The following is a 20,524-nucleotide window of genomic DNA, read 5'->3' as shown; positions in this document are numbered from 1 at the left end:
AATAATGCTAAGCTTAAGCTAAGCTAACATCTAACAGCGATTTTAATACACAGTGTGACTGATGCTTACCAGTGCTTTAGCGTTGGGATTGGCCTTCTTGTCCACAATGACCTTTGCGACCTTGTAGTGTCCGCAGTGGGCGGCGACATGCAGGGCCGTCAGATAGTCGTTGGTGACATCATCAACAGGAACCTCGTGGTGTAGCAGGAGCTGAACACAGTTCAGATGGTCCCCCTGGGTGGCCATGTGGAGGGGAGACAGACCGTTCTGGAGGGGGACAGACAGACAGTTTAGAGGGGGGACAGGGACAGAGAGAGAAATACATTGTCATATTTACTGTACCTTAGTTTTGGACAGGATGGGTGCTCCTCTGTCTAGCAGCATCTCCAGCACCTGTTCATGTCCGCTCCTGGCGCCACAGTGGAGAGGGGTCAGACCGTCCTGGGGTTAAGGGGAAGTAGAGCATTACACAGGTTACTTACTGGATCTCTGACTATTGGTTCTTTCCTGCTGGGCTTTCTAGATGTTTTGTGTATGTTGTGTGTGAGCTAGATTGACTTCCTGTAGGACAATAAACATGAATCTGACCACAGACCAGTCCTCCTGTAGGACAATAAACATGAATCTGACCACAGACCAGTCCTCCCGTAGGACAATAAACATGAATCTGACCATGGACCAGTCCTCCTGTAGGAAAATAAACATGAATCTGATCACGGACCAGTCCTCCAGTAGGACAATAAACATGATTCTGACCATGGACCAGTCCTCCTGTAGGACAATAAACATGAATAATTTACAGTAGTATTGCTATTTCTATTGTCAAAACAACCATGTTACATCTGGGACTGAGACAATACTAGAGAAGATCAGCTTCCATACAGGGCTTTATGTCATAATATACACCCAAACAGAAACATAGATGTTAAGAATTCACAGGTTTCACGTTGCGTCACTACATCGTGGAAAGTTCTATGAGGTCCGACTGAGCGTTGTACTGCCATACAGGCAGTGCATTCTCAATTGGCGCTAATGAAGATTTAGTGACTTGGAAACACAAAGACACTTCTAAAGTGATGAATGTTCCATTGCCATTGTGGCTGGCAACGTCCTTATCCCTTGCTTGCTAGCTAGCCAACTACGGCTAAATTACCATCACGTCAAAAAGTACAGCCAGAATCACAGCAAAGTAGCCGCATTTTCATTTGCTTAAGTTGTTTTCTAGTGACATTTATTTGGATACATCCGTAACAATGAGCCTGGCGTAGGAAATGTGGTCATCAGGACTGCTCACTCGTTGTTCAGAGGAGCTAGACAACAACACAGCTAACACAATCACTTCAAACTGAAGCTGGAAAGACTACAAACTAGCTGCACTTCCTTTAGTTTATTTAACAATTTTTTCAATTGACATTTCTTTGTATATATCCATAAAAAGTATACAAGCTGATTCATGATTTGGACTGTCTGAGAAACGCTGCCTGCCTGTTTGTCTCGTCCCGACTCCCGACACATTACTATGGGACAGCTGGAGATCTAATATGAATATAGAAACAATGTTGAAAATGTCAGAGTGACAGACAGCAAGGTTTATACAAATCTCCGCTGTTAAAACTAAATGTTAATCTAAAAGAAATGTGAGATAATGTCTAGATGCTTTTTATAGTGGAGATAAAGGTTATAAATTGCCTGGCTGGGCTGATGAGACAGTGGATTGTGCAGTCAGATGGAACAGAGTAAATAGGCATTTTAATGTCATAGATTTAGCCGGTGGTAACTTGTGGAATAGACGCCGGCTGGAATGCTGATTTAACCAATCAGCATTCAGGATTAGACCCACCCGTTGTATAATGTAGTACAGTGTATATCTAACCTTAGTCCTAGCGTCTATCGTGCCTCCCCTCTCCAGCAGAACTTTCACCATGTTGCCATTCCCTCTCTTAGAAGCCACATGCAGCGGTGTGATGTCATTCTGAGAAGGGGAGACACAACATCAAGTCATAAATACAGTACAGTCATTATTTCCATCAGATTAAACATTAAGATAATAACCACACATACAGTATAGTCATTATTTCAATCAGATTAGACATTAAGACAATACCCACACATACAGTATAGTCATTATTTCCATCAGATTAGACATTAAGACAATACCCACACATACAGCACTTTGAATGACACAACCAGCAGGTTATCAGTGGTATGTTCTGGGTGTATTGTAAACAGCTACACCCTATGAAGATACCCTTAACACCTAACCTAACACTTAACCTAAAGTACAGTATCACTGTCAGTTGTGTCTGCAGGACAGTCAGGTCTGAGGTAGTCTGTGGTACTGGGGTTAGTGAACTGTGTCTGCAGGACAGTCAGGTCTGAGGTAGTCTGTGGTACTGGGCTGAAGAACACCTCCCTCTAGTGACAGCTAATGGTACTCATATATCAGCTCAAACCAGCTCAAATCACGTGCTATGACAGAGTAAATGCATGATGTGCACCTATAAGCATCTATAGGCTCATATTTCATAGTGCAGGGATATGACCAACTGAGAGCCTTGGCAGGGTGTGTCCATGTGTAAGGGCCTTGGCAGGGTGAGTGCAGACTGACTCCAGCAGCTGTAGAATGATATCTGCAGGGGCTATTGGGTACTACCCTGCACATTCAGGGCCCTAAGCACATTCTAGACCTGGGCTGGATGGAAACAGGCCTGATGGGTCTTACCCTGGTCATATTTTAGAGGACTCTTACCCTGGCCTTGTTTTAGAGGAGTCTTACCCTGGTCTTCTTTTAGAGGAGTCTTACCCTGGTCTTCTTTTAGAGGAGTCTTACCCTGGTCTTCTTTTAGAGGAGTCTTACCCTGGTATTGCTTTAGAGGGTCTTACCCTGATCTTGATTTAGAGGAGTCTTACCCTGATCTTGATTTAGAGGAGTCTTACCCTGGCCTTGTTTTAGAGGAGTCTTACCCTGGCCTTGTTTTAGAGGAGTCTTACCCTGGCCTTGTTTTAGAGGAGTCTTACCCTGGCCTTGTTTTAGAGGAGTCTTACCCTGGCCTTGTTTATGAGGAAAACTTTTAAGGAGGCTGCGAATTTTCATAACTTTTGGTAAAAAATCGGGCAAAATTTAAACGTCCTGCTACTCATGCCAGGAATATAGTATATGCATATGATTAGTATGTGTGGATAGAAAACACTCTGAAGTTTATACAACTGGTTGCATCATGTCTGTGACTATAACAGAACATGTTTAGCAGGCAAAATCCCAAGGAAAACTGTTCACAAAAAAAAAGAACTAAATATCCCGCAGCCAGTCTCTGTGATGTCTATGGCAAGGGAAAATAGATAGCGTCCAGTTTACAATGCCTACAGCTTCCACACGATGTCGCCAGTACTGGCATTTAGATTGAAGTTAATCCTTGGTCAGATGAGAAATAGGCACTTCCTGTTATCGAGTACACAGCAGGAAGTTTGGAGAGAGAGAATGGACCATCATTTCAAAACGTGCTGCTATTGAATACAGATCGCCCCGTGATCAATTTGATCGATTATTAACGTTTACTAATACCTAAAGTTGGATTACAAAAGTAGTTTGAAGTGTTTTGTCAAAGTTTATAGGCAACTTTTTTAATAAAAAAAAATGACGTTGCGTTTTGGAAAGGTGCTTTTTCATGGATCAGACGGGCTTCGTAAATGGACATTTTGGGTATACATGGATTTACAGGATTTATTCGGAAAAAAGACCCAATTGTGATGTTTATGGGACATATAGGAGTGCCAACAAAGAAGCTCGTCAAAGGTAATGAATGTTTTATATTTTATTTCTGCGTTTTGTGTATTGCCGGCTACGCTAATTATTCTGTTTACGTCCCCTTTGGGTATTTCGGGGTTTGCATGCTATCAGATAATAGCTTCTCATGCTTTCGCCGAAAAGCATTTAAAAAATCTGACATGTTGGCTAGATTCACAACGAGTGTAGCTTTAATTGAGTACCCTGCATGTGTGTTTTAATGAAAGTTTGAGTTGTATCGAGTACTATTAGTTGTCACTCTGAAATTTCCGCTGATTTCTGCTGATGTTGATCCCTGTACAGGGCTGCAGCCCTAAGAGGCTTTAGAGGAGTCTTACCCTGGCCTTGGTTTAGAGGAGTCTTACCCTGGCCTTGGTTTAGAGGAGTCTTACCCTGGCCTTGTTTTAGAGGAGTCTTACCCTGGTCTTCTTTTAGAGGAGTCTTACCCCGGTCTTCTTTTAGAGGAGTCTTACCCTGGCCTTGTTTTAGAGGAGTCTTACCCTGGCCTTGAAGTCCACGGCGGCGCCGCGGTTGAGGAGGAGCGTTGCCACGTTGATGTTGCCGTAGTGAGCAGCAATGTGCAGCGGAGTAAAGCCACTCTAGAAAACAGACACATCATGACATCAGCACTCAGTCACAACACAACCAATCAGAGCAGCCTCTCACACCGTCATAGCCAAATGGGACTGCTCTTTGATCAGACACACTGCAGACCCTTCCTACAGCCCAATGATCTCCTTCCTCCCAAAGTGTGCGCTTGTTCACTTCCCTTCACTGATTTTAAAGTAAATGACTGGTATATGAAATATGGTAGAAACGACCACTAGTCTATAGTTCCTCCATAGAGTTTCAGTTCATCAGTTGTGAACTTCAAGTTGTCTGAAGCAGATGTTGTACTTGACTATACACTACAGTAGTGCTGGGTGGAACTGTGATCTACAGTAGGCCTGTTAGCTGTGTTCGCTGTTGGGGAACAGAAAAAGCAGCATAGACACATTTAGAGTAGAGGACTGTTGATGCTGCAGCCATCACTAGGGCTTTCTGCTGACCGACACCTGCCTGCCTCACGGTGCCTGGGTTAGAGTTCTCCTGCCTGGGTTAGAGTCATGCACAAGCCTGGGGATGTTAAGGCAGAGACACCCACTGAGAGGGACTAGTGGACTGGGTCTCTGCTGCTGGAGGATAGCTTCCTTTATTCTTTATTTGGATCCACAATAGCTGGCACCTTGGCAACCGCTAGTCTTCCTGGGGTCCAATGGTGTCTTACAGTACCTCATCACAGAACTCAGCCTGTGGTGCTGACACAGAGGCCAGGAGACAAACTTACTGCATCATCACCATCCCCAACTCTAACATCATGTTAACCAACTCTAACATCATGTTAACCAGCTCTAACATCATGTTAACCAGCTCTAACATCATGTTAACCAGCTCTAACATCATGTTAACCAACTCTAACATCATGTTAACCAGCTCTAACATCATGTTAACCAGCTCTAACATCATGTTAACCAGCTCTAACATCATGTTAACCAACTCTAACATCATGTTAACCAACTCTAACATCATGTTAACCAGCTCTAACATCATGTTAACCAGCTCTAACATCATGTTAACCAGCTCTAACATCATGTTAACCAACTCTAACATCATGTTAACCAACTCTAACATCATGTTAACCAGCTCTAACATCATGTTAACCAACTCTAACATCATGTTAACCAGCTCTAACATCATGCTAACCAAATCAAGTCAAATGTTATTGGCCACATACAGATGTTATTGCAGGTGTAGTGAAATGCTTGTGCTTCTAGAAGCGACAGTGCAGTAATATCTAACAACTAATATCATATTCTCAAAATACACGTAAATCTAAGTCAGGAATGGATTAAGCATATATACATATTTGTCAGAGAGGCATTGGACCAACTCTAACATCACGCTAACCAACTCTAACATCACGCTAACCAACTCTAACATCACGCTAACCAGCTCTAACCAACTCTAACATCATGTTACCAGCTCTAACCAACTCTAACATCATGTTACCAGCTCTAACCAACTCTAACATCACGCTAACCAGCTCTAACATCACGCTAACCAACTCTAACATCAAGTTAACCAACTCTAACATCACGCTAACCAACTCTAACCAACTCTAACATCATGTTACCAGCTCTAACCAACTCTAACATCATGCTAACCAGCTCTAACATCACGCTAACCAACTCTAACATCACGCTAACCAGCTCTAACATCACGCTAACCAACTCTAACATCACGCTAACCAACTCTAACATCACGCTAACCAACTCTAACCAACTCTAACATCATGTTACCAGCTCTAACCAACTCTAACATCACGCTAACCAACTCTAACATCACGCTAACCAGCTCTAACATCACGCTAACCAGCTCTAACCAACTCTAACATCATGTTACCAGCTCTAACCAACTCTAACATCATGCTAACCAACTCTATCATCACGCTAACCAACTCTAACATCACGCTAACCAACTCTAACATCACGCTAACCAACTCTAACATCACGCTAACCAACTCTAACATCACGCTAACCAACTCTAACATCACGCTAACCAACTCTAACATCACGCTAACCAACTCTAACATCACGCTAACCAACTCTAACATCACGCTAACCAGCTCTAACATCACGCTAACCAACTCTAACATCACGCTAACCAACTCTAACCAACTCTAACATCATGTTACCAGCTCTAACCAACTCTAACATCATGCTAACCAGCTCTAACATCACGCTAACCAACTCTAACATCACGCTAACCAACTCTAACATCACGCTAACCAGCTCTAACCAACTCTAACATCATGTTACCAGCTCTAACCAACTCTAACATCATGCTAACCAGCTCTAACATCACGCTAACCAACTCTAACATCACGCTAACCAACTCTAACATCACGCTAACCAACTCTAACATCACGCTAACCAGCTCTAACCAACTCTAACATCATGTTACCAGCTCTAACCAACTCTAACATCATGCTAACCAGCTCTAACATCACGCTAACCAACTCTAACATCAAGTTAACCAACTCTAACATCACGCTAACCAACTCTAACATCACACTAACCAGCTCTAACCAACTCTAACATCATGTTAATCAGCTCTAACATCATGTCAACCAGCTCTAACCAACTCTAACATCATGTTAACCAGCTCTAACATCATGTCAACCAGCTCTAACCAACTCTAACATCATGTAACCAGCTCTAACCAACTCTAGCATCATGTTAACCAGCTCTAACATCATGTCAACCAGCTCTAACCAACTCTAACATCATGTTAACCAGCTCTAACGTCATGTTAACCAGCTCTAACCAACTCTAACATCATGTCAACCAGCTCTAACCAACTCTAACATCATGTTAACCAGCTCTAACGTCATGTTAACCAGCTCTAACCAACTCTAACATTATGCTAACTAGCTCTAACATAATGTTAACCAGCTCTAACGTCATGTTAACCAACTCTAACTAACTCTAACATTATGCTAACTAGCTCTAACATAATGTTAACCAGCTCTAACATAATGTTAACCAGCTCTAAGTAACTCTAACATCATGCTAACCAGCTCTAACATTATGCTAACCAACTCTAACATCATACTAACCAACTCTAACCAGCTCTAACATCATGCGAACCATCTCTAACATCATGCTAACCAGCTCTAACATCCTGCTAACCAACTCTAACATCATGCTAACCAACTCTAACATCATGCTAACCAAATCAAGTCAAATGTTATTGGCCACATACAGATGTTATTGCAGGTGTAGTGAAATGCTTGTGCTTCTAGAAGCGACAGTGCAGTAATATCTAACAACTAATATCATATTTTCAAAATACACGTAAATCTAAGTCAGGAATGGATTAAGCATATATACATATTTGTCAGAGAGGCATTGGACCAACTCTAACATCACGCTAACCAACTCTAACATCATGCTAACCAACTCTAACATCATGCTAACCAGCTCTAACCAACTCTAACATCATGTTACCAGCTCTAACCAACTCTAACATCACGCTAACCAGCTCTAACATCACGCTAACCAACTCTAACATCACGCTAACCAACTCTAACATCACGCTAACCAACTCTAACCAACTCTAACATCATGTTACCAGCTCTAACCAACTCTAACATCATGCTAACCAGCTCTAACATCACGCTAACCAACTCTAACATCACGCTAACCAACTCTAACATCACGCTAACCAGCTCTAACATCACGCTAACCAACTCTAACATCACGCTAACCAGCTCTAACCAACTCTAACATCATGTTACCAGCTCTAACCAACTCTAACATCATGCTAACCAGCTCTAACATCACGCTAACCAACTCTAACATCAAGTTAACCAACTCTAACATCACGCTAACCAACTCTAACATCACGCTAACCAGCTCTAACCAACTCTAACATCACGCTAACCAACTCTAACATCATGTCAACCAGCTCTAACCAACTCTAACATCATGTTAACCAGCTCTAACATCATGTCAACCAGCTCTAACCAACTCTAACATCATGTTAACCAACTCTAACATCACGCTAACCAACTCTAACCAACTCTAACATCATGTTACCAGCTCTAACCAACTCTAACATCATGCTAACCAGCTCTAACATCACGCTAACCAACTCTAACATCAAGTTAACCAACTCTAACATCACGCTAACCAACTCTAACATCACGCTAACCAGCTCTAACCAACTCTAACATCATGTTAATCAGCTCTAACATCATGTCAACCAGCTCTAACCAACTCTAACATCATGTTAACCAGCTCTAACATCATGTCAACCAGCTCTAACCAACTCTAACATCATGTTAACCAGCTCTAACCAACTCTAGCATCATGTTAACCAGCTCTAACATCATGTCAACCAGCTCTAACCAACTCTAACATCATGTTAACCAGCTCTAACGTCATGTTAACCAGCTCTAACCAACTCTAACATTATGCTAACTAGCTCTAACATAATGTTAACCAGCTCTAACGTCATGTTAACCAACTCTAACTAACTCTAACATTATGCTAACTAGCTCTAACATAATGTTAACCAGCTCTAACATAATGTTAACCAGCTCTAAGTAACTCTAACATCATGCTAACCAGCTCTAACATTATGCTAACCAACTCTAACATCATACTAACCAACTCTAACCAACACTAACATCATGCGAACCAGCTCTAACATCATGCTAACCAGCTCTAACATCATGCTAACCATCTCTAACATCATGCTAACCAGCTCTAACATCCTGCTAACCAACTCTAACATCATGCTAACCAACTCTAACATCATGCTAACCAACTCTAACCAACTCGAACATCATGCTAACCAACTGTACGTAGAGTGCCTAGACAGGATTGTGTCGAGGCACAGATCTGGGTAAGGGTACCAAAAAATGCCTGCAGGATTGAATGTCCCCAAGAACACACTGGCCTCCATTATCCTTGGAGGATTAAGTTAGAAATAGGTGTTAATTAAACAGGTAAGAAGGCTTCAAATACTTTAAAGTAAAGTTAGAGTTGGTTAGAGTTGGTTTCCTTCCAGAGAGACATCAGGGATTGTAACGTACTCTTTCACGGAAACATGGCTCTCTTGGGATATAATGTCTGAGTCCGTTCAGCCAGTTGGGTTCTCAGTTCATCGCACAGACAGGACTAAATATGTCTCCGGGAAGAAGGGCGGGGGTGTATGTTTCATGATTAAATAATCATAGTGTAATTGTGATAACATACAGGAACTCAAGTCCTTTTGTTCACCCAACCTAGAATACCTCACAATCAAATGCCGACCGTATTACCTCCCAAGAGAATTCTCTTTGGTTATAGTCACAGCTGTGTATATTCCCCTCAAGCCGATACCACGATGGCCCTCAAAGAACTTCACTGGACTTTATGAAAACTGGAAACCACATATCCTGAGGCCGCATTTATTGTGGCTGGGGATTTTAACAAAGAAAATATGAGGAAAACATTACCAAAGTTCTATCAACACATTGACTGTAGTCCCTCTGCTAAAACACTTGACCACTGCTACTCCAACTTCCGGGATGCCTACAAGGCGCTCCCGGCCTTCCCTTCAGCAAATCTGATTACGACTCCATTTTGTTGCTCCCTTCCTATAGGCAGAAACACAAACAGGAAGTATCCATGCTAAGGACTTTTCAACACTGGTCTGACCAATTGTAATCCACGTTTCAAGATTGTTTTGATCACGCGTACTGGGATATGTTCAGGTAGTTTCCAAGAACAACATAGAAGAATAAACTGATACGGTGACTGAGTTTATCAGGAAGTGTATAGGAGATGTTCTACCCACTGTGACTATTAAAACCTAGCTTAACCAGAAACCGTGGATAAATGGCAGCATTCGCGCAAAACTGAATGTGCGAACCATTGCATTTAATCATGACAAGGTGCCTGGGAATATGGCCGAATAGAAACAGTGTAGTTATTTCCTCCGTAAGGCAATCAAACAGGCAAAACGTCAGTATAGAGACAAAGTGGAGTCTCATTTCAACGGCTCAGACACGAGACGTATGTGGCAGGGTCTACAGACAATCACGGGAAAACCAGACACATCGCGGACACTGACGTCTTGCTTCCGGGACAAGCTAAACACCTTCTTCGCCCGCTTTGAGGATAACACAGTGCCACTGACACGGCCCACTACCAAGAACAGTGGGCTCTCATTCTCCGTGGCCGACGTGAGTAAGACATTTTAGCTTGTTAACACTCGCAAGGCTGCCGGCCCAGACGGCATCCCTAGCCACGTCCTCAGAGAATGCGCAGACCAGCTGGCTGGAGTGTTACAGACATATTCAATCTCTCCCTATCAGTGTCTGCTGTCCCCACTTGCTTCAAGATGTCCACCACCTTCTGTCATCATGAAGTGATTTGAGAGATTAGTCAAGGATCATATCACCTTTACCTTACCTGACACCCTAGACCCACTTCAATTTGCTTACCGCCCCAATAGATCCAAAGACGATCCAACCGCCATCACACTGCCCTATCCCATCTGAACAAGAGGAATATCTATGTAAGAATGCTGTTCATTGACTACAGCTCAGCATTCAACACCATAGTACCCACCAAGTTCATCATTTCTAATTTGTTTTATTTCTTTAACCAGGCAAGTCAGTTAAGAACAAATTCCTAGGAACAGTGGGTTAACTGCCTGTTCAGGGGCAGAACGACAGATTTGTACCTTGTCAGCTCGGGGGTTTGAACTTGCAGCCTTCCGGTTACTAGTCCAACGCTCTAACCACTAGGCTACCCTGGTCTCAAGGCCCTGGGTCTGAACCCTGCCCTGTGCAACTGGGTCCTGGACTGACTGACAGGCTGCCCCCAGCTGGTGAATGTAGGAAACAACACCTCCTCATCGCTGAACCTCAACATAGGGGCCCCACAAGGATGCATGCTCAATCCCCACCTGTACTCCCTGTTCACCCATGACTGCGTGGCCACACACGCCTCCAACTCAATCACCAAGTTTGCAGATGACACAACAGTAGTAGGTCTGATTACCAACAATGACAAGACAGCCTACAGAGAGGAGGTGAGTTCACTCGGAGTGTGGTGTCAGGAAAACAACCTCCCACCAAACATCCACAAAACAAAGTGGCTGATCATGGACTTCAGGAAACAGCAGAGGGAGCAGCCCCCTATCCACATCGACGGGACTGCAGTGGACAAGGTGGAACGTTTTAAGTTCCTCGACGTACACATCACTGACAAACTGAAATGGTCCACCCACACAGACAGTATGGAGAAGAAGACGCAACAGCGCCTCTTCAACTTCAAGAGGCTGAAGAAATGTGGCTTGGCACCTAAAATCCTTACAAAATATTACAGATGCACAATTGAGAGCATCCTGTCAGGCTGTATCACCGCCTGGTATGGCAACTGCACCGCCTGCAACCACAGGGCTCTCTAGAGGGTGGTGCGGCCTTCCCAGCGCATCACCGGGGGCAAGATACCTGCCCTCCAGGATACCTACAGCACCCGATGTCACAGGAAGGCCAAAAAGATCATCAAGGACAACAACCACCTAAGCCACTGCCTGTTCACCCCACTATCATCCAGAAGGCGAGGTCAGTACATGTGCATCAAAGCTGAGACCAAAAAAACTAACAAAACAGCTTCTATCTCAAGGCCATCAGACTGTTCAATAGCCATCACTAGCACATTAGAGGCTGCTGCCTATATACATAGACTAGAAATCACGGAACACTAGTCACTTTAATAATGTTTACATATGTTGCATTACTCATCTCATATGTATATACTGTATTCTATCCTATTCTACTGTATCTTAGTCTATGCCGCTCTGACATTGCTCATCCAAATATGTAAATATTCTTAATTCCATTCCTTTACTATAGATTGTGTGTATTGTTAGATATTACTTGTTAGATATTACTGCACTGTTGGAGCTAGAAACACAAGCATTACGCTACACCCGCAATAACATCTGCTAAACACGTGTATGTGACATGTAACATTTTATTTGATGTTGCTTTTTTTGGAGGGGGGGGTATCTTTTATTGACCAAATTAAATGTCAGTGGCCATTGGCGCTTCAAGTGTTAACCAACTCTAACATCATGCTAACCGAGTTCTTAAGGGTTTTATGAGACTAGATAAAGGAAGCCAGCCCATCAGCTGTAGAGACCCTCAGTCCATGTTGTCAGTACATCGAGGTCAGAGGTCATGCTACTTTCTAGTCCCTTCTGGAAAGCATCAAGACAGACAGTAAATAAAATAACAGAAGAAGCAATGCAGGAACAGGGAGGAGAGATGAGGCAGCAGCAGTTAGCAGCAGGGTGTGAGGTGGTGGGCTGTGAGTGTTGAGTGTGTAGAGGAGATCCAAATATACCTCTGTGGTCCTATTCACCATCATCTAGGGAGAGCAACACCAGCGAGAGGTGAAGAGAGGAGAGAATGGGAGGTTAGTGCATCACAACGACACTATGGCTGCACCATGCTGTACAATGGTGGGAAGAGTCATGGTAACAACATAACAGTCAGGATAACAGTCAGGTACCGGTACACAACATTAACACCACAGACATGAACACAGTAACACAGGGTACTACTTTTGTCAGCATACTGATATTATAGAACATCTACGGAGTCAAATTATACTATAACAGTAACATCAGAACTCTGCACCTTCAAGTTCACAATAACTACATCTACAACAACCACAGTGAGGTCGTGTCCTATGAAGAAAGCTATATCTACTCAGGGTTTTGGGGCACTAACCAAAACGTTGCTGGATTGAATCACTAAGCTGACAAGGTAAAAATCTGTCGTTCTGCCCCTGAACATGGCAGTTAACCCGCTGTTCCCCGGTAGGCCGTCATTGTAAATAACAATTTGTGCTTAATTGACTTGCCTAGTTAAATAAAGGTTATATGAATAAATCAAAAGAAATGACTAAATAGTGTGATAGGTATTTTAATATTTTAAAATACATTTACTCCTGAGGTGCTGACCTGTTGCACCCTCTACAACCACTGTGAGTATTATTATTATCTGACCCTGCTGGTCATCTATGAACATTTGAACATCTTGGCCATGTTCTGTTATAATCTCCACCCGGTACAGCCAGAAGAGTACTGGCCACCCCTCATAGCCTGGTTCCTCTCTAGGTTTCTACCTAGGTTTCGGCCTTTCTAGGGAGTTTTTCCTAGCCACCATGCTTCTACATCTGCATTGCTTCCTATTTGGGGTTTTAGGCTGGGTTCACTTCATTCAGGATAGTGGAGTTAGCCCTGAGTTAGCCTGCCCTGGAGCAGGTTAGTTCTGAATTCAGGATAGTGGAGTTAGCCCTGAGTTAGCCTGCCCTGGAGCAGGTTAGTTCTGAATTCAGGATAGTGGAGTTAGCCCTGAGTTAGCCTGCCCTGGAGCAGGTTAGTTCTGAATGCAGGATAGTGGAGTTAGCCTGCCCTGGAACAGGTTAGTTCTGAATGCAGGATAGTGGAGTTAGCCCTGAGTTAGCCTGCCCTGGAGCAGGTTAGTTCTGAATGCAGGAAAGTGGAGTTAGCCCTGAGTTAGCCTGCCCTGGAGCAGGTTAGTTCTGAATGCAGGATAGTGGAGTTAGCCCTGAGTTAGTCTGCCCTGGAGCAGGTTAGTTCTGAATGCAGGATAGTGGAGTTAGCCCTGAGTTAGCCTGCCCTGGAGCAGGTTAGTTCTGAATGCAGGATAGTGGAGTTAGCCCTGAGTTAGCCTGCCCTGGAGCAGGTTAGTTCTGAATGCAGGATAGTGGAGTTAGCCCTGAGTTAGTCTGCCCTGGAGCAGGTTAGTTCTGAATGCAGGATAGTGGAGTTAGCCTGCCCTGGAGCAGGTTAGTTCTGAATGCATGATAGTGGAGTTAGCCTTGAGTTAGCCTGCCCTGGAGCAGGTTAGCCCTGAGTTAGCCTGCCCTGGAGCAGGTTAGCCCTGAGTTAGCCTACCCTGGAGCAGGTGAGTTCTGAATGCAGGATAGTGGAGTTAGCCCTGAGTTAGCCTGCCCTGGAGCAGGTTAGCCCTGAGTTAGCCTGCCCTGGAGCAGGTTAGTTCTGAATGCATGATAATAGAGTTAGCCCTGAGTTAGCCTGCCCTGGAGCAGGTTAGTTCTGAATGCAGGATAGTGGAGTTAGCCCTGAGTTAGTCTGCCCTGGAGCAGGTTAGTTCTGAATGCAGGATAGTGGAGTTAGCCCTGAGTTAGTCTGCCCTGGAGCAGGTTAGTTCTGAATGCAAGATAGCGGAGTTAGCCCTGAGTTAGCCTGCCCTGGAGCAGGTTAGTTCTGAATGCAAGATAGCGGAGTTAGCCCTGAGTTAGCCTGCCCTGGAGCAGGTTAGTTCTGAATGCAGGATAGTGGAGTTAGCCTTGAGTTAGCCTGCCCTGGAGCAGGTTAGCCCTGAGTTAGCCTGCCCTGGAGCAGGTTAGCCCTGAGTTAGCCTGCCCTGGAGCAGGTTAGTTCTGAATGCATGATAGTGGAGTTAGCCTTGAGTTAGCCTGCCCTGGAGCAGGTTAGCCCTGAGTTAGCCTGCCCTGGAGCAGGTTAGTTCTGAATGCAGGATAGTGGAGTTAGCCTTGAGTTAGCCTGCCCTGGAGCAGGTTAGCCCTGAGTTAGCCTGCCCTGGAGCAGGTTAGCCCTGAGTTAGCCTGCCCTGGAGCAGGTTAGTTCTGAGTTACCTGGCTAACTCCTAAAACCTGATTCCTAGGATAGCCCTGTGGTCAGAGTGCAGATAAAGGACTAGTGATTGGTGCGCTGTCTGTGTGGTACCTTGGACTCGACATCTGCGTTGTGGTCGATCTGGAGCAGCAGGGCAGCAGCCTTAGTGTCGTCCTTCCGTGCGGCGATGTGGAGCGCCGGGAGCCGGACCTTTCCTTTAGTGTCATTCTCCAGGAGCAGAGAGACCACCTGTTCATGTCCCTGCTGCAACGCCACCGCCAGGGGCGTGAAGCCATCCTACAGTAGAGATAACAGTCACTATATATACTATACCACACTGCAACAACACCGCCAGGGGGTGAAGCCATCCTACAGTAGAGATAACAGTCACTATATATACTATACCATACTGCAACAACACCGCCAGGGGGTGAAGCCATCCTACAGTAGAGATAACAGTCACTATATATACTATACCATACTGCAACAACACCGCCAGGGGGTGAAGCCATCCTACAGTAGAGATAACAGTCACTATATATACTATACCATACTGCAACGCCACCGCCAGGGGCGTGAAGCCATCCTACAGTAGAGATAACAGTCACTATATATACTATACCATACTGCAATACTAACCCTGACCTCTGACCCCAACACTGTACGGTACTACCTCTTATAAGACTACCAGAACACTAGCAGCAGTGAGGGGCGTTGTCATCGGGGGCTGTTGCTGTGCAGTATTCTAACAATATTACACTGAACAAAAATAGAACCGCAACATGCAACAATGTCTACCATTTTACTGAGTGACAGATCATATGAGGAAATCAGCCAATTGAAGTAAATTCACTAGGCCCAAATCTATGGATTTCACATGACTGAGCAGGGGTGCAGCCACTTGGCAGCCAGGCCCACCCACTGCGGAGACAGGCCCACCCACCGGGGGGACAGGCCCACCCACTGGGGAGACAGGCCCACCCACTGGGGAGACAGGCCCACCCACTGGGGAGACAGGCCCACCCCACTGGGGAGACAGGCCCAGCCACTGGGGAGACAGGCCCACCCATCGGGGAGACAGGCCCACCCACTGCGGAGACAGGCCGACCCACTGGGGAGACAGGCCGACCCACTGGGGAGACAGGCCTACCCACTGGGGAGACAGGCCCAGCCACTGGGGAGACAGGCCCAGACAATCAGAATGAGTTTTTCCCCACAAAAGGGCTTCATTACAGACAGAAACACTCAGCACGTATGGAACATTTGTGGGATTTTTCATTTCAGCTCATGAAACATGGGAACTACACTTTACAGATTGAGTGACTGACATCCTTGTTCCTTCACTGTTTCAGTTGCCTCTCCTGCCCTCTCTAGTACCATGGTTTAACATCACTATTATACAGTACCATGGTTTAACATCACTATTATACAGCCCCATAGTTTAACATCACTATGATACAGTCCCCCATGCCCTGTGTAGTGAGTTAGTATGAAGAGTAGAAGGGTTATAGGGTCGGTCTAGAATACTGACCTCTGTAGCGATGCCCTGTGTGGAGCCATGGTCCAGCAGGTATCTGACCACCTTCTGATGATTCTCCTGAGCAGCCATGTACAGAGGAGTGAAGCCATTCTACAGGAGACACAAGACATACTGATTAGTCAGTAATACAGACAACACAGCCATTACAACAGTACATTATTATAGTAATACAGACAACACAGCCATTACAACAGTACATTATTATAGTAATACAGACAACAGCCATTATCACAGTACATTATTATAGTAATACAGACAACACAGCCATTACAACAGTACATTATTATAGTAATACAGACAACAGCCATTATCACAGTACATTATTATAGTAATACAGACAACACAGCCATTACTACAGTACATTATTATAGTAATACAGACAACACAGCCATTATCACAGTACATTATTATAGTAATACAGACACAATACAGCCATTATCACAGTACATTATTATAGTAATAGACACAATACAGCCATTATCACAGTACATTATTATAGTAATACAGACACAATACAGCCATTATCACAGTACATTATTATAGTAATACAGACACAATACAGCCATTATCACAGTACATTATTATAGTAATAGACACAATACAGCCATTACAACAGTACATTATTATAGTAATACAGACACAACACAGCCATTACAACAGTACATTATTATAGTATTACAGACAACACAGCCATTACTGCTGTACATTATTATAGTAATACAGACACAATACAGCCATTATCACAGTACATTATTATAGTAATACAGACACAATACAGCCATTATCACAGTACATTATTATAGTAATACAGACACAACACAGCCATTACAACAGTACATTATTATAGTAATACAGACACAATACAGCCATTATCACAGTACATTATTATAGTAATACAGACAACACAGCCATTACTGCTGTACATTATTATAGTAATACAGACACAATACAGCCATTATCACAGTACATTATTATAGTAATACAGACACAATACAGCCATTACAACAGTACATTATTATAGTAATACAGACACAATACAGCCATTATCACAGTACATTATTATAGTAATACAGACACAATACAGCCATTATCACAGTACATTATTATAGTAATACAGATAACACAGCCATTACTGCTGTACATAGTCCATCTGTAAATAACCCACCCAATCTACCTCATCCCCATACTGTTTTTATTTTATTTACTTTTCTGCTCTTTTGCCCACCAGTATCTCTACCTGTACATGTTCATCTGATCATTTATCACTCCAGTGTTAATCTGCTAAATTGTAATGATTCACTGCTATGGCCTATGTATTGCCTACCTCCTCATGCCTTTTGCACACCAGTATCTCTACCTGTACATGCCCATCTGATCATTTATCACTCCAGTGTTAATCTGCTAAATTGTAATGATTCACTGCTATGGCCTATGTATTGCCCACCTCCTCATGCCTTTTGCCCACCAGTATCTCTACCTGTACATGCCCATCTGATCATTTATCACTCCAGTGTTAATCTGCTAAATTGTAATGATTCACTGCTATGGCCTATGTATTGCCCACCTCCTCATGCCTTTTGCCCACCAGTATCTCTACCTGTACATGCCCATCTCTCCAGTGTTAATCTGCTAAATTGTAATGATTCACTGCTATGGCCTATGTATTGCCCACCTCCTCATGCCTTTTGCCCACCAGTATCTCTACCTGTACATGCCCATCTGATCATTTATCACTCCAGTGTTAATCTGCTAAATTGTAATGATTCACTGCTATGGCCTATTTATTGCCTACCTCCTCAAGCCTTTTGCCCACAATGTATATAGATTATTTGTTTCTACTATGTTATTGGCTTGTTTATTGTTTATTGTTTACTCCATGTGTAACTCTGTGTTGTTGTCTGTTCACACTGCTATGCTTTATCTTGGCCAGGTCAGCCAACCTGGTTAAATAAAGGTGAAATAAAAAAATTAAAAATAAAAATTATCACAGTACATTATTATAGTAATACAGCCAGCACAGCCATTACAACAGTACAGTATTATAGTAATACAGACAGCACAGCCATTACAACAGTACATTATTATAGTAATACAGACAACAGCCATTACAACAGTACAGTATTATAGTAATACAGACAATACAGCCATTATTATCTCTCTAATTCTCTCTTTCTTTCTCTCTCTCGGAGGACCTGAGCCCTAGGACCATGCCTCAGGACTACCTGGCATGATGACTCCTTGCTGTCCCCAGTCCACCTGGCCGTACTGCTGCTCCAGCTTCAACTGTTCTGCCTGCGGCTATGGAACCCTGACCTGTTCACCGGACGTGCAACCTGTCCCAGACATGCTGTTTTCAACTCTCTAGAGACAGCAGGAGCGGTAGAGATACTCTTAATGATCGAAAAGCCAACTGACATTTACTCCTGAGGTGCTGACTTGTTGCACCCACGACAACTACTGTGATTATTATTATTTGACCATGCTGGTCATCTATGAACATTTGAACATCGGGTACCGGTACAGAGTCAATGTGGAGGCTATATACAGGGGGTACCGGTACAGAGTCAATGTGGAGGCTATATACAGGGGATACCGGTACAGAGTCAATGTGGAGGCTATATACAGGGGGTACTGGTACAGAGTCAATGTGGAGGCTATATACAGGGGGTACCGGTACAGAGTCAATGTGGAGGCTATATACAGGGGGTACCGGTACAGAGTCAATGTGGAGGCTATATACAGGGGGTACCGGTACAGAGTCAATGTGGAGGCTATATACAGGGGGTACCGGTACAGAGTCAATGTGGAGGCTATATACAGGGGATACTGGTACAGAATCAGTGTGGAGGCTATATACAGGTGGTACCGGTACAGAATCAATGTGGAGGCTATATACAGGGGGTACCGGTTCAGAGTAAATGTGGAGACTATATACAGGGGGTACCGGTACCATGTCAATGATGAGACTATATACAGGGGGCACCGGTACAGAGTCAATGTGGAGGCTATATACAGGGGGTACCGGTACAGAGTCAATGTGGAGGCTATATACAGGGGGTACCGGTACAGAGTCAATGTGGAGGCTATATACAGGGGGTACCAGTACAGAGTCAATGTGGAGGCTATATACAGGGGGTACCGGTACAGAGTCAATGTGGAGGCTATATACAGGGGGTACCGGTATAGAGTCAATGTGGAAGCTATATACAGGGGGTACCGGTACAGAGTCAATGTGGAGGCTATATACAGGGGGGTACCGGTACAGAGTCAATGTGGAGACTATATACAGGGGGTACCGGTACAGAGTCAATGTGGAGGCTATATACAGGGGTGTACCGGTACAGAGTCAATGTGGAGGCTATATACAGGGGGTACCGGTACCATGTCAAGGTGCAGGGGTATAGGTTAATCGAGGTCATTTGTAAACTGGCTATGCATAGATAATAAACAACGAGTCAGCAGCTCCTCTTCCTGGGGTATATTTTGGATCCCCATAAGTTTCTGCCAAGGCAGCAGCTACTCTTCCTGGGGTTTATTATGGATCCCCAATAGTTCCTGCCAAGGCAGCAGCTACTCTTCCTGGGGTTTATTATGGATCCCCATTAGTTCCTGTCAAGGCAGCAATTACTCTTCCCGGGGTATATTATGGATCCCCATTGGTTCCTGCCAAGGCAGCGGGTACTCTTCCTGGGGTTTATTATGGATCCCCATTAGTTCCTGCCAAGGCAGCAGCTACTCTTCCTGGGGTTTATTATGGATCCCCATTAGTTCCTGCAAAGGCAGCAGGTACTCTTCATGGGGTCCGAACATATTATAGCTCAGTGTCAATACCTCTCACAAATACAAGTAGTGATGAAGTCTCTCCTCCACGTTGAGCCAAAAGAGATGGATATGTCATTAATGTTAGCTCTCCGTGTACTTATTTACTATCCTTTTTTTGTACGTTGCGGTGATTGACAGAGTCG

General features: G+C 44.0%; 1 protein-coding gene across 15 annotated transcripts in view; it reads right to left on the bottom strand.

The window, feature by feature from the left end:
* The window catches only part of LOC109884542 (ankyrin-3), a 196,756-nt gene that overhangs the window by 118,834 nt on the left and 57,398 nt on the right, over positions 1–20,524 (bottom strand). For 12 of the 15 annotated variants that reach the window (XM_031820225.1, XM_031820226.1, XM_031820223.1 and 9 more), the window contains exons 5-11: positions 16,551–16,649; positions 15,131–15,316; positions 12,733–12,756; positions 4,285–4,383; positions 1,874–1,972; positions 343–441; positions 70–267 (exon numbers count right to left, since the gene is read on the bottom strand). In XM_031820225.1, coding sequence (XP_031676085.1) covers positions 70–267; positions 343–441; positions 1,874–1,972; positions 4,285–4,383; positions 12,733–12,756; positions 15,131–15,316; positions 16,551–16,649 — 804 coding nt within the window. The remainder of the gene's footprint in view (positions 1–69; positions 268–342; positions 442–1,873; positions 1,973–4,284; positions 4,384–12,732; positions 12,757–15,130; positions 15,317–16,550; positions 16,650–20,524) is intronic. The other 3 variants (XM_031820222.1, XM_031820230.1, XM_031820229.1) reach the window with 1 other exon arrangement.

Source organism: Oncorhynchus kisutch, unplaced genomic scaffold (assembly GCF_002021735.2).
Source record: "Oncorhynchus kisutch isolate 150728-3 unplaced genomic scaffold, Okis_V2 scaffold3147, whole genome shotgun sequence".
Lineage (NCBI taxonomy): Eukaryota > Metazoa > Chordata > Actinopteri > Salmoniformes > Salmonidae > Oncorhynchus > Oncorhynchus kisutch.
This window is presented reverse-complemented; position numbering and strand designations above follow the sequence as displayed.